Source organism: Lepidochelys kempii, chromosome 18, assembly GCF_965140265.1.
Source record: "Lepidochelys kempii isolate rLepKem1 chromosome 18, rLepKem1.hap2, whole genome shotgun sequence".
In the NCBI taxonomy this organism is placed as follows: Eukaryota; Metazoa; Chordata; order Testudines; family Cheloniidae; genus Lepidochelys; species Lepidochelys kempii.
The window spans coordinates 21,446,666-21,470,845 of record NC_133273.1 but is presented as its reverse complement, the minus strand read 5'-3'; the positions used below and the strand labels follow the sequence as shown (position 1 = coordinate 21,470,845).

General features: G+C 44.6%; 2 protein-coding genes across 6 annotated transcripts in view; one reads left to right on the top strand and one right to left on the bottom strand.

Moving 5' to 3' along the window:
• TP73 (tumor protein p73) overlaps positions 1-18,021 on the bottom strand; it is an 87,588-nt gene extending 69,567 nt beyond the window's left edge. For 2 of the 4 annotated variants that reach the window (XM_073316372.1, XM_073316376.1), the window contains exon 1: positions 836-934. In XM_073316372.1, coding sequence (XP_073172473.1) covers positions 836-846 — 11 coding nt within the window. In that variant the 5' untranslated portion in view covers positions 847-934. Of the gene's footprint in view, positions 1-835; positions 935-5,911; positions 5,978-17,793 lie in introns of those variants that run through there. The other 2 variants (XM_073316373.1, XM_073316375.1) reach the window with 2 other exon arrangements.
• The window catches only part of WRAP73 (WD repeat containing, antisense to TP73), a 32,658-nt gene continuing 25,910 nt past the window's right edge, over positions 17,433-24,180 (top strand). Inside the window, exons 1-3 of one of the 2 annotated variants that reach the window (XM_073316385.1) lie at positions 17,433-17,796; positions 21,322-21,474; positions 22,063-22,179. In XM_073316385.1, coding sequence (XP_073172486.1) covers positions 17,728-17,796; positions 21,322-21,474; positions 22,063-22,179 — 339 coding nt within the window. In that variant the 5' untranslated portion in view covers positions 17,433-17,727. The remainder of the gene's footprint in view (positions 17,797-21,321; positions 21,475-22,062; positions 22,180-24,180) is intronic. The other variant, XM_073316384.1, reaches the window with a different exon arrangement.

Here is a 24,180-nt window from a genome sequence, read left to right as displayed (position 1 = left end):
CATAAATGTTCAGGGAGCACGGGCTTGATCACTGTGCCCCACGGATTCGTCTCCCTTAAATCCATCAGAAAAACACCATCATTTCCTGGAGCCACCAGGCTGCAGCCATCTTGGACTCTCTGCTGCCTTACACTGCATGGAGCCATGCTGCAGAATCACTCGGTTTCACTTCCTTGCCTATCCCCTCCACGGACACTGGACCCCATTTGTATCCAGTTGGTGACATATCCCCATCTCAGGAGCTTTGGGCAACCTCTTTCAGGCAGAAGGCCAGTATTACCATCTTATATAGCACCTTCGTATTGTCATCTGATACTAAGAACCTAAAAACTTCCTGCTTTTCGATCTTAAACTGCAGAATCTGGAAGCAGCAGCTTTCTAACCAAGTGAGCTATTGTTCTTGGTACAGAGGTACCCCTTCTGGCTCAGGGATTCCTCTGGTCATCCCCTTTCTCTCTGTGCTTGCCCTGAGTCAACTTCAAATTTAAAGGATTAAAAAAATGACTGAAAATATCACACTGTAAGTTAAAAATGAAAGCAGCCTGAGTATTCTCTTTCAGCTGATCCTAGCCCCTGGTGTTCTATTACCTTTGTGTCTTGTCTGTGGGATACAATGTCCACAAATTATTATCTGGAGGGCTTTTCCAAAGCAACAGTGGACTCTCTTGCTACGAATTTAGCCACAGTAGGATTCTGTCTGTAGAAGTCCCATATCCTCCAACTCCATTTTTATAAGAGAAAGAAACTTTGTGCAAGAAAAGAACATGGGCTGCAGCTTTAAGAGAAAGCTTAGAACCATTCTGAGGTGCTGTGGGGCTTTTGTTAGCAACCTTACCCTGGCTCCATGCTGCCTTTCTCCGTCCCAGGAATGAGCAATCTCAGGAATGAGCTGCACGTTCTCTTTCAGCAGAGAAAGCACAGCAGCAGCACCCACTACAATGTGGTCATGATGGGTGACACGGTTTCTAACCACGTGGTTCGAGTCATTTTCAGATGAAAAAAAAAAATCTGAATATTTTAAGGGCGTTTTTGGAGTTCAGAAGCCTGATCTGTGTTTGCAAACCCAGGCTAGTGTCTCTTTACAGCTCAGAGCTCCCACTAAAACTCTATGGTGTAAATTCTATGATATAAATGGAGGCTTGGGCTATTAATATTGTCACTACACTAGTCCGTGCGTTTGCCAATTCATTTGCTATAAAGGAAGTGGTAGGAACCAGGAGAGAGTGTGGCTGAGTAGTAATAAGAATACTGTGACAGCCTGGAAGGAAAGGCAGAGAACTGCAAAGTGCTGTACAACTATTAGTAACTCCAGAAAGTGTCAGCAATATTAATGGCAGCACAGCATCCTCTAAAACAGGGGGTCTCAAACTTCTTTTGCTGGGACCCCTTTGAAAATATGGGATGATCCCCTCCCCCCCCCAAAAAAGTGATGAGCCCACTCCCCATACCAGGCCACCCTTACTTCTGCACTGCTGCTGGCGGCAGCACTGCCTTCAGAGCTGGGTGCCCATCCGCTGCTCTCCGGCCACCCAGCTCTGAAGGCAGCGCAGAACTATGGGTGGCAATACCGTGACCCCCCTACAATAGGCTTGAGACCCCCCAGTATGAGAAACGCTGCCCTAAAATGAGATATAATTTTACACCGTTATTTCTAATTAATGACAAAACTATTTAGGCTTGGGGCAATGTCTGTAACAGCAAGATTTAAACATGTCCTTGCAGTGAGATCCATTGGAAGGGGAAAGTGTCCCAATGCAAATGGTGGATGTTCTATCACTTAAGTTAATTAAAAGTGAACTGGGAAGAGCCCTAGAGAATAATCCTGTATTGCTAGAGAGGAGTGGGCTAGATAATCTAACAGGCCATTTTCCTCCCTTGTTTCTAGAGTGCTATGGTTACAGCACTGTGAGGTGGGGAAGTAAGGAGTAGTATCCCCATTTCACAGAGGAAGCTCTGAGGCAAGAAGTGACTAAGCCAAGGCTACACACACAGTCCAGTGTGAGAGCAAGGAACAGAACACAATCATCCTGACTCCCAGTCCCATGCCCCAGTCATTAGTTCACACTAATACTAATACCTGGGATTACATAATGAAGTTGATGTGTTTTTTCTCCTGACACTGTATAAACCCTGCTGCAGTATTATAATGCAGTTGATACTCAGTGATAGGGAAGGGAGCAGATATCAGTGGCTCTGTTAACACAGTCTGAGGCAGGGTAATAATATAGTGGTGGTGGGGGAGGGTTAGTGTTCATTGACAATAGGCGTCTCGCTAGCCACATGTTTTATTTAGGATTTCACTGAAACCAGGTCTCTAGATTTACTAATTGAGCCTCTCTGGAGTTTTCAGTGTCAGATGGAGTCCCAGAGGACTGATTATGGGCTGTAGAGATTGTCATGCCTAACTCACTGGGTTGAGTCCACCCAGATGAGCAGTAATGGTCAAACATTGTTACGGCGGCTGGCTGGTGACCTACCTTGTCCACTTAACGTCCACATCAGGAAACTACTGTGCAACTGGCCCTTTGCTGACAATCTCAAAAGACACCAAATAAGCCATGGAGATTAAACTCCTCTCTCGTTCTTTAACATGGTCCCTCTTGATTAGGACTGAGGTTTCTCAGCAGAGGAAACTCACATTGCCGCAGCCACTGCTGTGTGTGGTTATAACCAAACAGAGGACTTTAATCACCAAAGCAATCATCCCAGCACCTGTTAGCAGCACTGAAGTCACTTTGTCAGTGAAGGATAAAGTCTCTTGGTAGGGCTGGTGTTTGGATGGCCAGTACTAGGAAGCTTCCTGCAAGGGAGAGCACTCTGGCAAAAAACCCCAAACTGAAGACCCCTGAATTTAGGGGGAATTTGGACCCAGAGCCAAACTGTGCCTCTGAAAGCCCAATAATGAACCTGTCTTTGCCTGGGGAATGCTGCAGCAGGGGATCCTCTGCCTTCTGCGTGTCTGTGCACCATGCAAATTGCAGGGAAAGTGAAGAGTTTTACTAGACATGCAACTGATTTGAACGCCCTTAACTGTCTACCAGCTAACTGTGGCTGATGAACGGACATTGCTGGCTGCTGAGTCCCCTCTGTGCACTGTGGGGGATGGGAGATATTCTGCAGAGCAGGGCACATGGCAAATTTGTTTCAGATATTTAAAAGGGCACAGAATTGAACATGCATATTTGGGTTCTTTGGCTGCTTTAACCCAAGGTTACTGGTGCATTTGTGCTTGTGTTTTCATTCAAAATGGAGGCTTCCACATCAGAACCCCCTTCTCAGACTAACCCCACCCCTGCAGCTGCTGCTGCTTTCCTCTAACGCTAGTCAATGCCTTCTAAGAAATTCCCAGAGTCGAGAAGATTAGAAATAGCTGGGGCAAAAGCAAATCTTGCTTTAGGGTGTCTCAATTCAACATGGTCCCCTGACTGGTAAATATCCAGGGCTGCCCTTCTCACACGGAGGTACTGGACTTTTGGACTTTAAAGTTTGTGGAAAGACTTTGGTTTGTTCCAACTGGCTTGATTTGTTCTGTGGATTTATCATCCATGTGAATTGCCTGCACAAATGGTTTCTAAAGAAGTCCTTTAGAAACACTCAGTCTCCTTGAAGAACCCCCTCTGGTGTAACTTTGGTTGTATTGTACATTCCAAGTAAATCTGATTAATATTTTCCGCCGAAATGACCTCTCATATGCTAGCGTAGCCCGAAGAATGTGAATCAACAACATTCCCCAGGAGTCACTGATGTCTTTGGAGGAGAAAGAAGTGGTACCTCAGGAAAATACAACAGCTGAACCTGCAAAGCCACAACCATGATTAATTCAAATTTTAAAACAGGTTTTTACTTAGAGGATGACTTCAACCAATGGAAACCAGGCAATTCTGAGCTAGGGCTGATACTCGGTGCTCACTTCCCTCTGCCTGCATGATGGAGTGGCAGTCTTAATTTTCAGCACCTTATTGTTAGCAGAACCTTTGCGTTGTACCCCACAGCATAATCGCTGAGCATCTTTTTGTAGTTGCTATTGTCAAAAATTTTCAATTCCTTTGTTTAACAATGTACAGAACACAAAGGATAATGTTCTCTCCTGTTGGTATGATTTTGGCTCTATGTCTGGTTCAGATCTAATACCATAGCAATGGAGTTATTTTGGCATCTATTTACATTACAATGGGACCCAAGGGCCAGGCCACAGTAGGTGTCTCTCAGAGATATTTGAGGTAGTGTTCTAACTCCTCCATTATCCTTCTGTGCAAAGGGAACCTTCCCTTTTACCACCACATATATCCTTGTTCCACACAGACTTGCTTTTTATGTGTGAAGAGAAAACTCCATTGCTACCAGCATTCTAAAACGGCATGCTACTGAGACCTCACAGAGCCTTGGCTCTCCACTGCCCTGCTCCGTTGTTTGTAACAGTGCCAGGTAAGTGCACAATGAATATGAAATGCTACCATTCTGATCCGCTGACGTTCTACACCCGCTGTGCACTGGTGTAAACAACTTTGCAAAGTGCAAGGCCACAGAGCAGGTACATTCAATCCCCATTACCCAACAGCCTTCAGGCATGCCCTGAGAGGAGAAGGCCCATGCACAAACAGGCCGTACGCCCTAGGTATGTCAACACCACAGAGGCAACTAGTAAGAGATAACTGGGCAGCCACGTTTCCAAAAAGGGAGTGCTGTCTGTCTAGTGGCTAGAACAGAGGATTGGGGTCAGGACTCCTGGGTTCTATTTCCAGCTCTCCCACTGACCTGCTGTGTGGCCTTGATGTCATGTGAATCTCTTTGTATGTCCGTCTTCCCATCTGTAAATGGGAGCAATGATGCTCACCCGAACCAGGGGTGGTTGAGAGAATGAATTAACATTGGCAAAGTGCTTTGAGATCCTCAGGTGATAATTCATGACTTTTATAATTAATCACATGCTATTCAATTCCTATCTGGAACATGGAGCTTGTATGAATTTACAAGAGATACTAAGCTTCGCCAAAGCACACTTGAGTTTCAAATTCTCTTTTAGTGCCCACGAGGACAGAAGCAATTTGCCTGTCAGTGTGCCTCGCTACCATGAACTGCAGGGCCTTTTTCATGTTTTTTCTAGATGTCTCCTCAACCCAAGGTAATGCTGTTCCTTGGCTTGCTGTTCTCAGGTTTTACACATGCATGGCCACCTCCTAGGACAGGCACGATATGTACTGTACCTTACGGATCCTGTGCTGTGTCCAGTTTATAACAATTGTCAAACAGGTCAGACAATACAGTATCATAAGGGAGTAGATGATGTTCCCTCTTTCAGGCACTGAGCACTGGCTAACCCATGGTGCCTCCTACAGAGGAGAAATTATTCCTCTTGTGATGGAAGAACAGAAGAAATTAAAGTAGCCCCAATTATTCAGAAAACAGCCACCATGGTGATGAATCCACAAACAAGATTAGATAGGTGAAATAGGAAAATGGACTGGTACATAGAGAAGCAGAAAGAGAAGGAATCTCCGGGTGTTTTGTGATGGGAGGGCAGACTAAATTAAAGTAACTCCCCTTCCTTAAATCGAACAGCTCAAGTCCACCTCTGAGTATAAATGTGACTCCACTGAAGTCTGCTATTGTAGCTCAGGCAAGACACAACTCCCCTCTGTCACCATGCAGGTGACATGGCACCGGGCATCTATCTATGCATAGCACAGGCTTTTTACCTGAGGCTTTGTTGCTATTTTTCTCCACCAGCGCTATCACTTTGGATCAAAGACGCATTGATTGGGTCAACGTATCCAAGATGTTTAATGTCATATAACTAGGGAGCAAAGCAGCACAAATCATCCTCCAGATGCCATACTGCGAAATCCAGAGAGAGACTGTGCTAAATAAATCACACACCCACACACACCCACACACACCCAAGGCCTCCTACCTGCTCTGTAGCCCTGAGAGTTTTGAGTCCCCCCGGAGGTCTCCAGCAGACAGGGGCGGCCTGGTATTGTGGATCTACGTTATTTGCTGCACTACAAGCAAGTAGCGTCCCGGTCGCCTAGGCGATGACATTGGAGCTGTTGAAAGCTATGTGAAAAGTGTGGCAAGGGCTTGAGCTCTCCTTCCTGGAACACAAGGGAGTTACAAGGGGGTGGGGAACGCTCAGCCAACTGTGCCTGGGAATTAAGATGGTCATTGAAGCTAAGCAAGGTTGGCTCATCTAGGGTTCCAGAAATGCCCAGCCATTCAGTACCACTGAACAGCAGAGTGCACTGCCCTCATGGTAAATATACGCATGAAAGGAGAGTTTCTGTTTTATTAGCGTTTAATCAAATACTGTGAGAATGAGGCTGTTATCACAATGTGATACGCTCACGCTCAGAAGCCGAGGAGTTTTTTCCCTCTCTCTTCAGACAGTTGTTGAATAGTATAATTTATCACAGGCACGTGGACTCCGGTGACACCAGAATGTGGGTGGGAAAAACTGACCTGCCAAGCTGTGCCTAGAGCCGTCGCCAGTAAAGAGCACTCTGTTTCTGATTGAAAACAATAGGCAATGTCTGTCTGGAAAGCCCTGCAGAACCTCCAACTAAGACGCTAATTATCTTCGCATTACGAAATTGTTGAATAACTTCTTACTGTCTCTTGTCCCTGCGTAATCAGTCTTGCTGATGTTTATGTGCTTAACCCCATTCAAACACTTGAAAAAGGCAGTTGAAGTGTATTCACTATTTTAAAAACATCATTTGAACTTGTTTGTTTATCCCCACTCAGTGTCTAACAATAACCAAAAGTCTGTACCTAGGCATCCCCAAAGCACACTTAATGGGGCAGACTTCTGTCTGTTGTTAGAATATTCACATCTTTTATTCCCACATATACATTCATGTGATTTATTCATTATAGGTTGACATTTACAAGGGTCTGAACACATTAGCATTGGCATGTTCATATTGCCTGAGATGACTATAAAATCCTTGCATTTATTTTCACAGGTGAAAAACATGCTTCATTTTCAAAGGCCCCACTCAGCTGAAATAGGTTATGAGAGTAATGCCTTTTGATGGAATATATTTGCACATATTAACCTTGTGTGAAATTTGTTTATATTGTGCTTTCTGTGTAGACTGCAAGCTCCTCTGGGCAAGGACTGTCTCTTTGGATAGATGTTTGTACAGCACTTAGCACAATGGGCCCTGGTCTAAGATTGTGGCCCTTGGCACTACTGTGATAGGTGTTATTTTCAGAGTGCCCATTTGGTGCTGCAGGCAGAGGAATCTCTTTAATACCCCCTGTGCTGGCCACACATATGACAGGAAGCAGCTTAATACGCTGCTCTCTCTCAGTGGCTGGCTGTACAGCTCGGCCTACAGAAGCAATAACGTGATTTCAGTTTCAGAGTCTGAGAGGTTTGTGTGAACAATGCAAAACTGCACTGGGGAAGCTGATGTCCCTGCCCCAAGGAGCTGACACTCCACAGGCCAGCCCGCGTGGGAGCAGTTCAGACCCAGTGGGAGCAGTTCAGACCCACAAGCACACCGGGGGCTGAGCAAAGGCCTCACAGGGGTCTCTGCTGGGTGGAGTGAGCTCTGGGGAGGGATGTGATTGAGGCACAGGAAGTCACATGACACATGGGAAGAGGGAGAGACTGTTTCAGGCAGAGGCTGGTGGGGAGGCATGGAAGGCAGTGTCCAGGTGACGGGGAGGGGGATGCAAAGGGGTGGCCAGGAAGTATGCTTGGGCTGCACGAGGGGTGAGCTGGCAAAGATGCAGGGGGGAATGCATCTGGACTGGGCCTGGCCGGGGAGGAGAGGTCCACCCTGGATGCCAGAGGTGCAGAGAGGGCAGGGCAGGGAGCTGGAGGTCACACCAGTGCAGCCAGGGCAGGGGCTGGCAGGAGAACCTCCAGCTCATATCAGCCCTGCCTGGGGGGAACGCTCTCTGATTGGCGGCTCTTCCCCAGGAGGTAGGGCAATGGCCTCTAGATATTGGCTCTAGATTGTGATCGACAGCCAGTCTAGAAGCTGTTGTAACTTCAGAGCAATATAAATACTTCCTTCCAAGAGACTCAGAATGAATGGTACTTTTAACTACACTGGGGCATAGAAAGAAAGAAGCCAATGGGAATTTGTTTTTATGCAAGAGTCAGGCTCTCAAAAAGACTTCATGTATCACCTCACTAATTCAGAATAACAATCTGAGATCTTGAGTGACCCAGAAAGAAAGATACACAGGACACCATCTTGCACTATTTGAAGTCAGTGGGCATAGGATCAGGTGAATAAGGCAGCTACAGTTTCAACCTGAATTATCCATTAAATATTTCTTTGAAAGACAGTGGATCAAATTCATCCCTGGTGCTGACCCAGTGTGCAAATTAACTGCAAACAGTGTGCAAATTAAACTGCTATAAAACAAGGATCCAATTTAATTACCTGTTAAACTGAAATTAAGCATGATTTACACCTTTAACACTGATCTTAACACAAAGTAGCCAGTCTTCCCTTACTTTATTTAAACTCAAATCCACTTTCCATTTTTCTCAGAATCTTATGAATGTTCCTTTTTATCCAATTTTTGTTTACCAATATATTTCATTTTTAATTTGCAGTCTCACTATAAAAGCAGAGGGAAACTTTCACAAGTTGATGCCTCTTCTTTCATTACTGCCAATAATTAGTCAGGAAGAGGCTGCTCATGATCAGAAATTAAGAATCAGGAAGCAAGTTGGAACATGCTTTCTTAAAATATATTGATATATATAGGGGACTCTTCTAATTATGAGACAGTTTTGTTGACATTTGTGGACGGTAGGGAATGAGGAATGTGAAAGGAGGAATGAGAAAATTGGTGTCTAATCATGGCGTTGCATATCACATCTTATTAAATAGTGTGCTGATTGCTTATCCTATTTGCATAATAATTATTAGTTTAATCTCTGTTCCTTATCATTATTTGATTATCAGACTTCACACATAAACTGTTGCTAAAATATACGTTCAATAGCTGTCTATCTACCATTTCTTTATTATTCAGATAATTGTGTTTTATATACCAGATGGAAGTTTGTTTAGATAATGATATTCTCTTTTGGATGTTGAGGTTAAGTGGAAAGGAAGAACAGTTTTGCGGTTAAAACACTGTTCTGTTCCAAGCTCTGCCCCGACTTTCTGCTGACCTGGATCAAGTCTCTTCTGGCTGGATCTTTAAAGGCATTTAGATACCTAAAGATACCTTTCAAAATGTGGCCCTATGAGCTTTTGAAAATCCCAATAGGTGCCTATCTGCATCTTTTGGTGCCTAAATACCTTTAAAAATCTGGCCATTAGGGTCCTAAATCAGTGGAATTTAGGCCCTTGAGACATTTAAATTTGACACTAGGAAGTTTTACCTCTAACTATACTGGTATAATTAAAGACCTATAACCCTCTAGCGTGGATGTCATTATATCATTATAAAGATGCTTTATTTTGGTATTGCTATTCTCACAGTGGCATAAGGCACCTTTATATTGGTATAATGGCATCCACACTAGGGATTGTACCACTTTTATTATTTTGGTAAAGAGTCACATGCTAACCCGTGTGTAAACCTGGCCTAAGGAGAGTTTGGTTTTGAGGAAGTTGAGGTAGGGATAGTCTCTGCTGGGCCAACATCACAGGTGACAGAAACACTAGCTGTAACTCTAAATGTAAGAACGGCTTCCTGATTACATAGAGAGGTTCCCCCAGAGAGGGTCTCCCAGCAGAGCCCACTGCAGCCAGAAACAGCAGGCGGGAAATTAATCACCCTACAACTGGCAAAGGTAATAAAGTGAATTGAATCTCCAGATGGCACTTGGCACAAAACATGTTGTTCTCAGATGCTGAGAATATGTTCAGATTGCAAAGGGGGAAAACACCCCAGACAAGGCGGAGAAACTTCTAAGTCATTATCCATTCTGTGGATACTGGGCATGCATCATGCTCTGAATTGACTGGAGTTGTCGTCTTAGCAGCAATGAACTTCTAATTTATGCCCAGGTCCAAATAAGAATGACATTGGAGTGGTTATTATTCTGGCTCCATCTAACCTAGGGGCAGAATATTCATTTAAGAAAGATATTTTCCCTAGGGACATCAGTTATTAACAATTTGCCTTTCTATAGCATCTTTCACCTAAGGATCTCAAAGCATTTGACAAACATTAATTAAGACTCTCAAGCACTCATTATACCCATTCTACATATGGGTAAATTAACACACAGGTAAGTCTGGTGACTGGCCCAATATCAGCATATCAAGATCAAGATCGATAACAGAAGCCAGAAATCCTGCTCTGACCACTAGGGATTAGGAAAGTATTATACAATATTAGCCTCTGCTTGGATGGAAAAGTTTATGTGTCAGCTATGGAATATAAGGCCAAGTGAATATTATATTAGTCCTGCCCCATTGGCTTTGTAGAGTTTACACCTAGTCTTTCCTTCTGGTTTGTCCTTGTTCTTGGTTTAGAACCAATCCCATTCACCAGCTGCTTTGGGGACTAAGTCTGCGGTAGAATGGATTAGCAACATTAGACTGCCTGTAAGATACCCTTCTTTTCCTCCCTCATTTGAATGAGAAATGAGGACATTGTATATTCAATCCTTCCAGGGAGAGAAAATCTATGAAGATGGATAATCTGTCTCCTCTAGAGCTCTTACTGAAACCCTGAATTTACTGTTCTGCTCTGTGATCTTTTAAGAAAACAACAAAGTAAAAACAAACAAAGAACTAAACACTCCTATCAAATACATCTTAAAATGCTTCCCTGTCCCCCCCAAACTCTCTATTTGAAATAATTTCTGCAAACAAATTGTTGAATTGGAATAATGCCATTTCAGTTCTTTTTTTTTTTTGTAAAAAACCCCCAAAATATAAATAGGTTTGTTAGGATTAGATTTTTATCTGTGAATGTCAGTAAATGTTTATTTCACCATACACACAAACCAAAATATTTCCATGTATAATAATCAAATTTTACAGCTAGGCAAAATAAGAAAAATTCTGCTTGAGAACTTATTAGAGTTTGATTTAAGGATATTTATTTTATATTTTGACATGTGAAGTTAACAATTTGTGTTTTAATGCTTATCAATATTTAACTTTTTGAATCACAGTGTCTACTGTAATTAGATAATTGTTTAATCCCTTATTATGTGAACCCCGCTCCAGAATCTCCTGCAACTATGAAAATTTAAATCAATAAACATTGAAAAAATGCTTACACCCTTAATTTTCCACTGCTGTGAAAATTTAAATAAATAAAAAATGTAAAAAGCTTAAAAATAAACATATTACCCATCAAAATTATATTAAAAATAAAATTCTGCCGAGCCAAAATATAAACATTATTTGTGAGAAGGAAAAGACATACACCTATCCCGTGAAGAGGAGAAGCAGAAGTTCCCACCTTTGACTGACCAAGGATACTCAAATAAAATCAAGTAACATCTCAGAGTTAGGAAAAGGTATGGCAGTGTTTCTAAGTGATGCAACCGCTGGTGGATCTCTCCATTGCAAAATAAAATTAAAACCTAGGCAGCACTAGCCTAAACTTTGTCAGCTCTCATGTTCTGCTAATTCTCCAGAGAACCCTTCTCTACCTTTGTTTTAAAAGTTCTGTTAAATTTTGTAGCTTGGCTTCCTCACCTGTGTAATCTTCCTAGTTGGTTATACTGGCATCCATGGTAACAACCATAGTAACAGAATACAGTTCACTCCTGCAGGGTCACTAACCTGCTCTCTCAGGATTAAAGTGATTGGATCTGGAACACACACTGTGGACTACATTCTTCTCTCAGTTACAGTGGGGTAAACCTCGTCTAACTCCAGTTAAGTCAGTGGGTTAAATTCTGCCTGGAGTTACACCAGTATAAATCAGAAGAAACTCCATGGTAGTCAGTTGGCCAGGCCAAATTTTGCTGTCTTTTATACTGGTGTAAATTCTGCTTAATTTGATTTTCTTCAGTCTATTGGATTTATTTTATTTGACTTCAGTAGGGTGAAGTACTATGCTCAGATACTGTGGTGATTATGGCCATCAAAATACCTAGGTAGATAAGGATACTCCAAATTTACACCCGAGTGAATGAGAGCAGAATTTGGGCTAGTAGTGTTACAAGTCTGTCCTGCTTTGTCCAGAACATCTTTTTGGGCAAGGAGCATTATTTTCCTTATTTCACAAAAGGTTCTTTCCCACCCACCCCCTTCAAACAGATCCTTTATATAAAATGTGTCTGCTAGAAATCAGCCACTTTGAAAGCTTGCAACATAATTATAGGTTTACACCCCAGGAGATTCTGATGTGTAAATCCTCATCCCACAACAGATTCAAGACACCAGCATCACCTTGGCTCTGATCTTGGAGACTGCCATTTTGAGACCAGCTGTTGGGGGAAGCCATGAGGGATGGATGCTTCCACCCTCCCCACTGCTCCCTGTACCCCTACAATGAGCCTGATATCTTCACAATGACCCCAGGCCAAAAGAACCAGGGATCCCAGGCCACTCTCAGACAGGGTTCTCACACAGCATATACACCTAGAAACAGGGCCTGCTTCTCCTCTTGCTTTCACCAGTTTTACACAGCCATATAGCTCCACTGACTTCAATGAAGTTATTCCAGCCTGAGGGCGAATCAACCTCAGAGTTACTGATTTCATAGTCAACAATTTCCAAAACATCATCTTGCAAACAACAGTCCTGGGGAAGTTGGTGCAAACATCCGACTGTTCAATCTCTTATTTCACCCTTTCCAGTTTGAGAGACAGTTTGACTGAAACAAACAACGCTCAGATCAGTGACCAGAGGCTCCTACATGTCAGACATCAGCTCTCAATGCCTGGGAGAACAAGTTCAGAGTAGCAGCCGTGTTAGTCTGAATTCGCAAAAAGAAAAGGAGGACTTGTGGCACCTTAGAGACTAACCCATTTATTTGAGCATAAGCTTTCGTGAGCTACGCTGTAGCTTATGCTCAAATAAATTTGTTCGTCTCTAAGGTGCCACAAGTCCTCCTTTTCTTTTGGGGAGAACAAGGAATCACTCTACATATGTCTGGATTGTCTGCATTTGTCTTACTCATTGGTTTGGAAACCTTTGTGTATAAATAGATGCAGACCCGGACACTTTCTGTGATTAATGTTCCATTTTTCTTGAGCAACCCTCTCTGAGCTGGCCCGGCAAACGACAGGCGAAATGAAAAGCTGGGGCGGAGATCAGCCTGAATATTGCTGTACTGAGGATGAAGTTTGAAGAACCAACCAGGCAATGCCCGGGGGCAGTGGAGGGAGAGTTGGTTAACCCAGCAGGGAAAAGAGCTTTTCACTCGTATCCTGGGTGTTTGCCCCCGAATTCCCCCTCCCGGGAGTGTTTCCCCTGGTCCCAGGATCCCGGGCTGGGGGGCTCTGGCGCAGCCGGGCAATGCAGAGGGACTGGCTCTGAGGGGAGGGTGCTGGAGGGAGCTCGGGGAGGACGGGACGCGAAGGGGGAGAGCAGAGCCCTGACTTTCCCTCCGCTGAGCGCCGGGCGCTGCGAAGCCCCGCTCAGCCCGAGGGCCGGGCACGCCGGGCGCTGCCGCGGGGAGCTCTGACCACCCCTGGCGCCTCGGGCAGCGCCCCGCCATCCCTCCCCGGCCTGGCAGGGCGCTCGGGCTGCCCTGGCTCGGCCCCGCAGCCGGGCCCACGTGCAGGGGGCCGCCCTACCTGGCTGCTGCGGCGGCGGCGGTCCGTGCGCTCGGATGGCATCGGTGCCACTGGCAGGGCAGGAGCCAGGCTGCACGGGACCCCTCGCCGCCCTCTCCCCGGGCTGGGGTTCGAGTCACCGCCTCCTCCGCCGCCGCCAGAGCCCAGCCACCCTGCGGGCTCCCCGGGGCCCGGGCCCGGGGCTCCTTAACCCCTCCCTGCCCGCGCGGCAGCCGGGGCACGGGAGGCGGCTGGCTTTGCAGCGTAGCCGCCTTTCCGCGCTGAGCAGGCGGGAAGGGCCGGGGGCAGGGGGGAGGAGGAGGGAAGGGATGAGCTGGGCCAAGACAGGGGCTGGGGCAGCTCCTGGGCAAGGCCAAGGGAAGGAAGGCAGCGGCCCGGCGAGGTGGTTCCCAGCCGGGTCCAGCCGGGGCCCCTCTCTGCCTATCCACACACACAAGTCTATCGCCCCTTCCCCGTGTCCCCTGAAACTGAAGCCGCACCATTGTCTGCCAGTCTGCGCATCCCTGAGCTCGTCACTTTTCCTCAAGGCTACGATTTACATATTCACCGCCACTCTGACCCCCAGCTCTCCGACACTAAAATGTCCCTTTAAAGAGGATCCAGGCGCAACCCCCCGCCCCCCACCCTCCACCTCCGACCCCAACTCATATACTTTTAAAAGGACAAGACGAGAGAGGGAATTTGAGGATGATCTTTAAAGAGAGCTTTCAGATATTTCTGATCCTTTCCCAGGAAGGATTTTATTTTAAACATCTCCCTGGGATTTTTAAACGCAACACTGGAATTGAGGTTCACAAACAATTGAGAATATATAATTCAAGCAATTAGAAATACTGCAAATCAGTCACACGCCGACCAAACAACAGGCGCGTACTAGGATTTACACCTTCCGAAATGCAATAACATGGAAATAAATGATCATTCCAAGGAAGCATCACGGTTTTCCTGCAAGATACGCATTCATATTTTCTCCTGGTATGTGTATGTGACCGTTAAGTCGTTTTTTAATGTTTTTTAATGTTTTATTTTATAAACCTATTTCCAGGAAATCAAATGGAGAAAATATGTCAGGTTCTGGCACACAAGTCTGGTATCAAATTAACGCCACCCAGGAGCGTACAGGGCAGACACTGCAAATAAACAGAACTAGAGAAACGGAGAGAATAAAACTCATTGCTACAGAAATTAAAACAAATAGCAAATTAAAAGCAGGAGAGAATTATTAACACGTATTTTGTCTCTGAAACAATGGCCCCATCCATCTGCTAGGAGAGGAATCCGTTTGCTTTTAATCCGACATTGGTTAAACTGCAGATTCAATTTGCAGATTCAAAATATTCTTACTGCAAAGGTAGGCGATGCTATTCCTTATTTTAATGCCAGAGATGGTTCTGTAGAGCCATCATTGTGGCACAGTCGGGTCCTTGACAATAATCATGAACAACAATAATAATTAATAAGGAGCCTAGCTTGCAGTCTTTATTTCGGCAAAACTCCCCTGGATGGAGTCCTTGAAACGTCCACTTGCGTATACAAGTTTTACTGACAGGGCTTTTTATAGCATAAAGCCAGCAGAAATACTTTGTCCTATCCCTTTTACGTGCGATTTAAACACCTGCGGCAGGGTTTGGTCAGATGGTAGTGGTATAAAGTAAATACAAAAACAATTAACAATTGTTAATTAAATTTCACTGAATGATTCCCCATCACCGAAAGTATTTTTAAATAACATGTTGTCATAAGAAACATTATTATTTGTATTTTGTAAATTCATAAGCAGAAAATCATTGCATTCTTTTAAACTGTGACCGCACTTATTGTTTGGTCCCAGTACCTTATTTAGTAATTGTAAAGAGATTTTGGTTAAAAAAAAATTCGGAAAGGTTTAGTGATGCATTCGTTGAAAAACGGATGTGACTGTATATAACAATGTATTTATTAGTGGATGCTTCCAATCGGATTGTAAACAAAACAAAGCAGTGAGGTGCCAAGAAAAAAACATCAGGGCTGAACTGTAACATTAACTATTTCATAATTTATTTCTTTCAGATAAAAAGGGTGAGAAGAAAATTATTTAAAATATGATATTTAAAATATTTCAGGAAGGCACGAAGAGACAAGGATTCGGGATTATTGTATTGCCGGAGGGAGGGAAAATTGAAGGGTAACACTGGCAAAATTAACCGAAAATTAATGGAAACAAATTAAAAGCTTTAGGACCAGAACCAAAATGTGAGATTTCTGTGCCTTGCTTGTATGTATTTTGTAAGCACATGTGTAAATAACTAATGCCAAAGGATTCCCAGGCGTAAATTCACAGGGAGGAGTTGGTTTCAACCTGCGAAGGTACAGACAGCTGGGCTGGCAGCAGACAGACGTTATCCCGCATGTACAGGAGAAAAGTAACCGAGCCTGCTCTGAGACTGCAGGAGGCCCCTGTCAATGGATTAACAGCTGCGTGTCTAGATTAACGCTAAAAGAAAAGGAGGACTTGTGGCACTTTAGAAACTAACCAATGTATTTGAGCATAAGCTTTCCTGAGCTACAGCTCGCTTCATCGGTCTGCGAGGCATTTTCCCGGCGTTATTCTGCACCAGCGGCGTCCCGCGGTGATGCGGGGAGGGTGCCCAGGAGACACCTGGCTCTGCAGAGCTCCCCAGCTCCCCCTGGCAGTACGGGACCTCCCCTCCGCCCCCGACACACCGAATCCCCTGACCCCTCGCCAGCGCCAGGAGCTCGATAATCGTTCCGGTGCGGCCTCGTACAGACAGGGGCACTGACAGTCCCTGGGCGTCCCGAAACACAGCCCGCAGCAATCTGGCTGCCTCCAGCCCCGGCCTGTCCTCGATTGTCTGTCTGGCTGTCCCACACACGCCTCGTCTGTGTGTCCCACACATGCCCCGTCTGTCTGTCTGCCCCCCCCCCACATACCCCGTCTGTCTGTCTGCCCGCCCCCCCCACATACCCCGTCTGTCTGTCTGTCCCCCCCCCACACCCTTTGTCTCTCTGTCCCACACATACCCCCTCTGTCTGTCCCACACAGGCCCCGTCTGTCTGTCTGTCTGTCCCACACACGCCCCGTCTGTCTGTCTGCCCGCCCCCCCACATACCCCGTCTGTCTGTCTGTCCCCCACACACCCCCTTTCTCTCTCCGTTCCACACATGCCCCCTCTGTCTGTCCCATAGATACCCCGTCTGTCTGTCTGCCCCCCACACATACCCCGTCTGTCTGTCTGTCCCCCACATAGGCCCTCTGTCTTTCTGTCCGACACACACCTCCTCTGTCTGTCCCACAGATACCCCGTCTGTCTGTCTGTCTGTGCCACACCCCCCCTTTGTCTCTCTGTCCCACACATACCCCGTCTGTCTGTCTGTCCCATAGATACCCCGTCTGTCTGTCTGTCCCACACATGCCCCGTCTGTCTGTCTCTCTGTCCCACACACGCCCCGTCTGTCTGCTGTCTGTCTGTCCCACACATACCCCGTCTGTCTGTCTGGTCTACACAATGCCTCGCCCCCACTGTCTGTCTGGTACCCCTGGGTCTGTCTTTCCGTCTGCCCCACGCACGCCCCTGTCTGCCTGTCCCACAGATGCACCTGTCTGTCTGTCTGTCTGTCTGTCGCACCCCGGAGCCGTACCTGCTCCCCCCACCCCGGACTACAACTCCCAGGCTGCCCCGGGGCGGGCCTGGCCCCGATAAGCCGCCCGGGTTGCCGGTACCCTCCTGCCCGCTTCCGGTCCGGGAAGGCGGTTGGAGGCGGCGGGGAGCGGGCGGGTTTGAATCGGGCTGCGGGTTCACCCCCCCCCCGGCCCCGGGAGTCGCGGCCTGGCTCGGGCCCCGGCCGCGGCTCTGTGCGAGGCCGCGTTGTCAGGGGAACGGGGCAGGCCGCGCTGGGGCCTGGCTGCCCCGAGCTCCCCCCTCGGCCCGGCTCCCTCGGGGCCTGGGTGACGCCGGCCGCTGCCCCGGGCACTGGGGCCGCGGGGCCCGCGCACCGGGCCGGGAGCTCCCCGCGGCTGCTCTCCGGGGCCCGCCATGAATTTCTCGGAGGTGTTCAAGCTCTCCAGCCTGCTGTGCAAGTTCTCGCCCGACGGGAAGTACCTGGTGAGTGGCCCGGCGCCGCGGCTGGCCGGAGACCCGCAGCCCGGGCTCTGCAGGGGCTCGGCTGGCGTGTGCCGGGCCCGGCTCCCCCTGACACACACCCCGGGGTCGGGCTGGCCCCCGGCGCTTCTCGTTCTCCCACCTCCGGGGGGTGGGTTTCGGGCCGCGCCCCCCCGACTCCTGCCTTGTGTGCGGTGGCTGCCTGGTCAGGAAACCGGCCCCCGGCCTGTCCCCAGCCACCAAGGAGCCTCTGCCCGTAGGTATGGGCCTCCTCTCAAACCGGGGGTCGCGGGGCTGCTACATGGGGGCGGGGGGGTCGCGAGCTGCCAGCCTCCACCCCAAGCCCCCTTTGCCTCCAGCATTCATGATGGTGTTAGATGGACAGAAAGTGGTTTTAGTTCACGAGGGGGCCGCGCTCCCCGACTTGCTGTGTGCAAGAGGTCACCCGGGCAAAAGCTTGAGAGCCACTGCATGAGATCCTCCTGTAGAACCGGCTGAACTGACGGGCAATGTGTAACTAAAGTGAGAAACGATTTGTAGATGCATGTGGGTTAGTGAACCTCTAGCCGAAAGGTATTCACTGCGAATAGGAGACTCAGCTTTGTTTTGGTTTTTTTTTAAAAAAAAAGGAATTCGAAACAAAGTACAAGTGAATCTGAGAGTGACTGATGTCTAGGGAATCTGTCATCGGGGCAGAAAACAGTCAACAGGGGCCTTGCAATGTAAAATGTAATTGTTCTATCAAATAGTAAATGTCTTTTAAAATGTAACATTTTATTTTGATGAACACACTTTTTTATTCTGAAGGTAGTGATCTTGTAGTGATGTTCCTAACTAGTGATACATTTGATATAAACACTTTTGTGTGAAAATTACATGTGGAAATAATGCATCATTAGTAGAACTGTTGAGACTCATTAAATGCATTCAAAAGCAATGTTAATATTGATCACAAAATTTAAGATTTTACTAGCAAAAACTAAATTTAATCTTCCTGGGATATTGTATATTTCTGTTAACCACTTATTAAGGGGCTTTACCAACTTTTTTTAGTTTCCTAATAAAACTATTTAAATCTTTAGTAAAATTTGCATTTATCATCCATTCCTATACCCAGTGTATATAACCAAACAACAGACATGCACCTAACTTTGCTGCTGCTGTTAATAACCTTTTAATGTACAATCAAAGTATTGTATAGAAAATTGGTCACTAAGATTGAACTGTTTGAATGTTCCTCAACCCTAGATATTTCATTACGTACAAACAACCCCCTCCGTTGTTGGTTTAAGGGAGAGTATGCTTACAGCCATTAATACTGTGTGGATTTTAGTTAATGAAAAACGATCCTTCACGTACCTTACAATATTTTTTCATTGTGAGTAATAGCAGCTGTTATAAAAAAAAAATATAGAAACGTCTGTATTGGCCCTGTATTGGCCTTTTTGAAGCAACTGACTTTTGTCTTGAGAGGCAGTAATTATTGGGGGGAACGGGACGACACACTCCCTTGTTTTGCTTTGTGTAAGAATTAGCCGTAAGTTTAGCAGTAGGAATCCATAAATGTATTGTTCAAATGAATCTTAAAAGCCACCATTTTACTGAGCTTTTTTTCGAAAGCTGCAGGGAAAGGTATCCTGATCCTGCAGCTATGGCACCGCACTGAGCCAGGAGACCTGCATTCTGTTCCCAGCTCTGCCACTAATTTGCTGGGTGACAATGGGCAAGTCACTTCACCTCTCTGCCTGTGTTTCCGCTCCTTCCCTTTCTGCCTTGTCTAGATGGATTGCAAGCTCTTTGGTATGTAGGGACTGCTCTACAGTGCCTAGCATAACAGGATCCCAATGTCAGTTGGGGCCTCTGGGTGCTACCATAATAGTGAACCTGAGGGAGAGACAAATAGCAGATCACTTAGTCTTTTGCAATCAAATCCCTGTACTTTGTGAGCTGGTTTCTATACTGCAGGTGATAAAAAAGCATGACTAACTTTTTTAAAAAAAATTAGTTTTAGCAAAACAATTTAGTGAACAGTCTAGTTACAATATATAACCTTCTCTAAGTTTTAACTTCTATTTTGCTCTGACCGTAAAGATAATGTCGTACAGTATTAAGTATTATAGTGACACCTACTGGTGATCAGTTTCTTCATTACTTGCAGTTACTGTACATTAGTTTCTTCATCGCATAAAACTTCACTTTGAACCTGACTGACTGTCAGACAAGATCTCAGCCCAAAAATTGAATGTTCAGGATCAGGCTTGTTCCCAGTGACATCATTGGGACCAAGATGTGCCCCTCAGTGTTTTATTTAAATTAAAAATTACAAATATTTCTAATGCACTGGTTTAGTTATGAGTCAAAACAAAAAATTGCAAAGTTTAGACCCATTGTCTGTATTGTTTGAAGACACTTTTTAAAATCTTGAGGCTCTGATCCTGCTATGAGTTCTCAGTTGTGCAATTGCTTACATGTGTGTTACTTCACTTGCATGTTATTCACTTACTCCAGAATAAGGCCGTAGCCAATTTTTCATTAAAAGGAAAACATGAAATGGAAGAAAAATAGTTTTAAGAAGTAGGTGCAATAGGGGGGAGGGATAGCTCAGTGGTTTGAGCATTGGCCTGCTAAACCCAGGGTTGTGGGTTCAATCCTTGAGGGGGCCATTTGGGTCAAAAATTGGGGATTGGTCCTGCTTTGAGCAGGGGGTTGGACTAGATGACCTCCTGAGGTCCCTTCCAACCCTGATATTCTATGATTCTATGACTAGTATAAATAGTAGTAATGGAGCAAACAGATATTTTTCCTTACTTATATAGGCCCTAGTCCTGAAAATACTTAAGCAGCTGCTTAACTTTTATGACTAGTGTCATTATAATAACCCATCCCTTTTTTTTGTTTACTTTATGCATTTGATGATGCTTTCTGTATAGTCAGTTTACTGAGTTTTAAGGGCACAGCAAAATGGGGGGGGAGAGGGAGAAAATAAACATTTTAAAATAAGAAAATTGACTCTGAAGTCACAAAAATTTACTGGGGGAAAGTCAGGGACATGTGCAATATCTGAAGCTACTTTAATTCATTTTTGAAATTGACTAGATTCAAGTTGATCGTATCATCTTAGAAAACAACAGTTTTTGTGATAGAAATGTTTGAAAACGTTTTTGTACTTTAAATGTAAAACAAATTTAGTACCTCTTTAAAATAAAAAGTTTGGCCTGAAACCAAACATTTCTATCCTTCAGCCTTAAACACATAGGTGAGTTTTGTAAACTCTTAACAAATACATTAAAATCATCTAACGTTTGCTTTGGATTAATCTCTATTCACCTTCTTTTGCAATTGGTTGTGTAGCTCATAACAAACCTACAAATCCAAAAGTATAAATCCTGGTGCATCCAAAACATCTAAACTCTAGATCAGTGTGGTAGAGAGTGAATGATGCAGCTCAAGTCCTGGCACTCTTAAGTCTCAGTTAATAACTCTGATATGGGTGCGTCAGTTAAGCAGTTTATTTTTGTTTGCATTCAGGCTTCGTGTGTGCAGTACCGTTTGATAGTTCGAGATGTGAACAACCTCCAGATCCTTCAGCTGTATACTTGCCTGGATCAGATCCAGTACATAGAATGGTCGTCAGACTCTCTCTTTATCTTGTGTGCCATGTATAAACGAGGGATTGTTCAGGTAAGTACAGATACAGCATGGCGTATTGTTTCTGTCTAAAATTTACTAACTACTAAATTGAGAACTTCTAATGTCAAGCACTAATTGAGTGTTTTTGCCAAAGTAACTGATACTCTGATTAATAACACATGGTTTGAAGAAAGTCGAGGTTGCTACTGTTTGTCAAAACCTTGATTAAAAGGTTATTTGTTAGTCTGAAGATAAATAACATCAGAATAAAAACACTTGGAGCAAATGTGTAAAAACAGAAGCTGCTACCAAGTATCTCATATATCTGTTATTTCAGAAGGAAATAAATACATGCAGACTCTTATTAAAGGGAGCAAAAGCTTTAAAAAGGATGGTATTCAGAAAACATGACAGAAGAAAATATGCTTTATGACTTGTGTTAATGCACAGAGATGTGCAGCTTACTTTTGTAATGGGATCCAGCGCCAGTCCTTCATGGCCAAAGGCTTTCAAAGGTTTCCTGACCCCTTGGTATGTGTTGATGGAATTTTCTTTCTTAGCTGTAGCGTGGCTCTGTGATGAGAGGGAGGTTTTGGTGTGCTAGTCAGTTTGCTGCACTGACTAGTCTCTCTGACCTAGGTCTGGTCCTTGGAGCAGCCAGACTGGCACTGCAAGATTGATGAGGGGTCAGCAGGATTGGTGGCTTCGTGCTGGAGTCCGGATGGTCGTCATATTCTCAATACAACTGAGTTTTACGTAAGTGTGAAGTCATGATTGTTCTGTAGAGTATCCTATTACTGCCTGCACACCGCATCTAAAATAGCCTAGAGCTCTTAAAGCTGTAGTGTTCTATTAATCAATGTATATGCACATTTTTTTCCTTGTTTTAGATCATTCTGATTTAATCACCGCTTAGTTCTTTTACAGTTTGCTTTCTAATTTTTTTTGGTGAAAAGGTGGAATACTGAACACTCATGCCTTTCAAAATGAAATTATGCATTTAAAAAAAGATGTTAAAGAACTGGCAAATGTGACCAGAAATTCAAATTTGGGCAAAAAAACAATACACAAACTTTTTTCCAAAATCTGTGAACAGAAATGTTTCTAAAACTCTAAGGGGAACAGTTATTTTTAAACAGATTTCCTCCACTAAGGCATTAAGAGTATGAAATTGATAGTAATCTATCTGATTTTAATCATCCAAGCTGAGGGATGCAAAAAGTAAGCATGAAAAGTAATACATAAGCAGAATTTTTTTAAAATATAGTTCAAGTAATTTAGTGTGATCCGAGTAATATAGGTTTACGGCATGCTTTTTAAGTAAGAGTGCCCTTTTAAATAAAAATAAGGCAATGCTGTTTAGATAAATTACTTCTAAGACTTAGAACCTGACCTGCAGAAAGTTCCACATATGCTTAACTTTACTCATGTGATTAGTCTTATTGATTTCAATGGAACTTCTTGCAGGACTAAAATTAAACATGTATTAGTGCTTGTAGGATAAGAGCCTTAGTCTGGAATCCTAGCCAAGATATGACACTGAGTTTGGTCAGTATGAGCCTGCTTCAAAGCTCATTGAAAACAGTGGGAGGGGTTTCATAGGTGTTTTCAGAACTATATGATTTGATCAGAGCTCAGAGCAGTAACAGTAATAGTGAAAAGAAGCTAAGAACTAAATACAGTAAATTTGCCTTGCCACTGTACCTGTTCTCTGAATATTCATAAACTTCATATACCAGGGTTGTCACACCAGCAGCTTTTACCAGCACTAAATTCACTCTTTAATCCAACAAATTCATAGTATCTGTGTGCTGCAAAATTCTTTAATGCTTATGGAGATTTCACCTGTCTGGATATGAGTATCTTTTTAGAGGTAAAGGTGAGGAAATGACTTGAGAGGAAAAATTCACTTCTTCATTCTACACAGTGGACCTTGATTCCTATATCTTGTTTGTTTTTTACATGTATGAAATTCCCATTATCATCCATGGGAGAAGCCCTGTGCTGGCAGGGAGAGCAGAATATTGGAGTTGGTATCTTTGCTGTGGATATGAGAAGATGATTTTGTGTGTGGATGGTAGAGAGTTAATGCAAGCCTGGAATGCTAACATTTCTAAGTGAGTGAGAGAGTGAAATTGAATACAGCCAGAAAATATTTCATGACCCACACACTGGGATTTTTAAATGAGTTTCACAAGGGAGTTTTTGGTGTCCAGTGTAGAGGGAGAACAGTTTTCTGACTATAAATCAGCACTTCCTTTCTTTTTCCAGGGGACTGTGGTGACTACACAGTGATGAATCCAGGAAAGAGTTTCCCCGTTTTGGTTGTCCTTGGTGGGGATAAAAATGAGTCCGGTTGTTCAAACTAAAGACAGACACATGTCTAATAGGCAGGATTGTTGTAGTTTGAGTAACCAAAACTGTGGGCGGCTCCTGCTGCTGCATGCTACAAGTAGGCTCATAATGGCACATGCGGGGGTGGACTAGTGAGTATTTTTTTTTTTTTTTTACCACCTATCAGAACTCAGTTTGACCCCACAGGATTTCATTTAAGCCTTTGCCAAGTTGGCATCTGTGCTAGGATAGGTTTTCTCTCCAGCTGTAAACAGGTTGCTAAATTAACTTGTGTCAGACAGCTGCTTGGGTTATGCTGGTGTCTGTGTTGTGTTTACTCTCTAGTATGCTATATCCATAGTCTCTACCGGGACAGACGGTGTTTGAGACAGGAAATAGCAGGATACTTAATATCATCATATT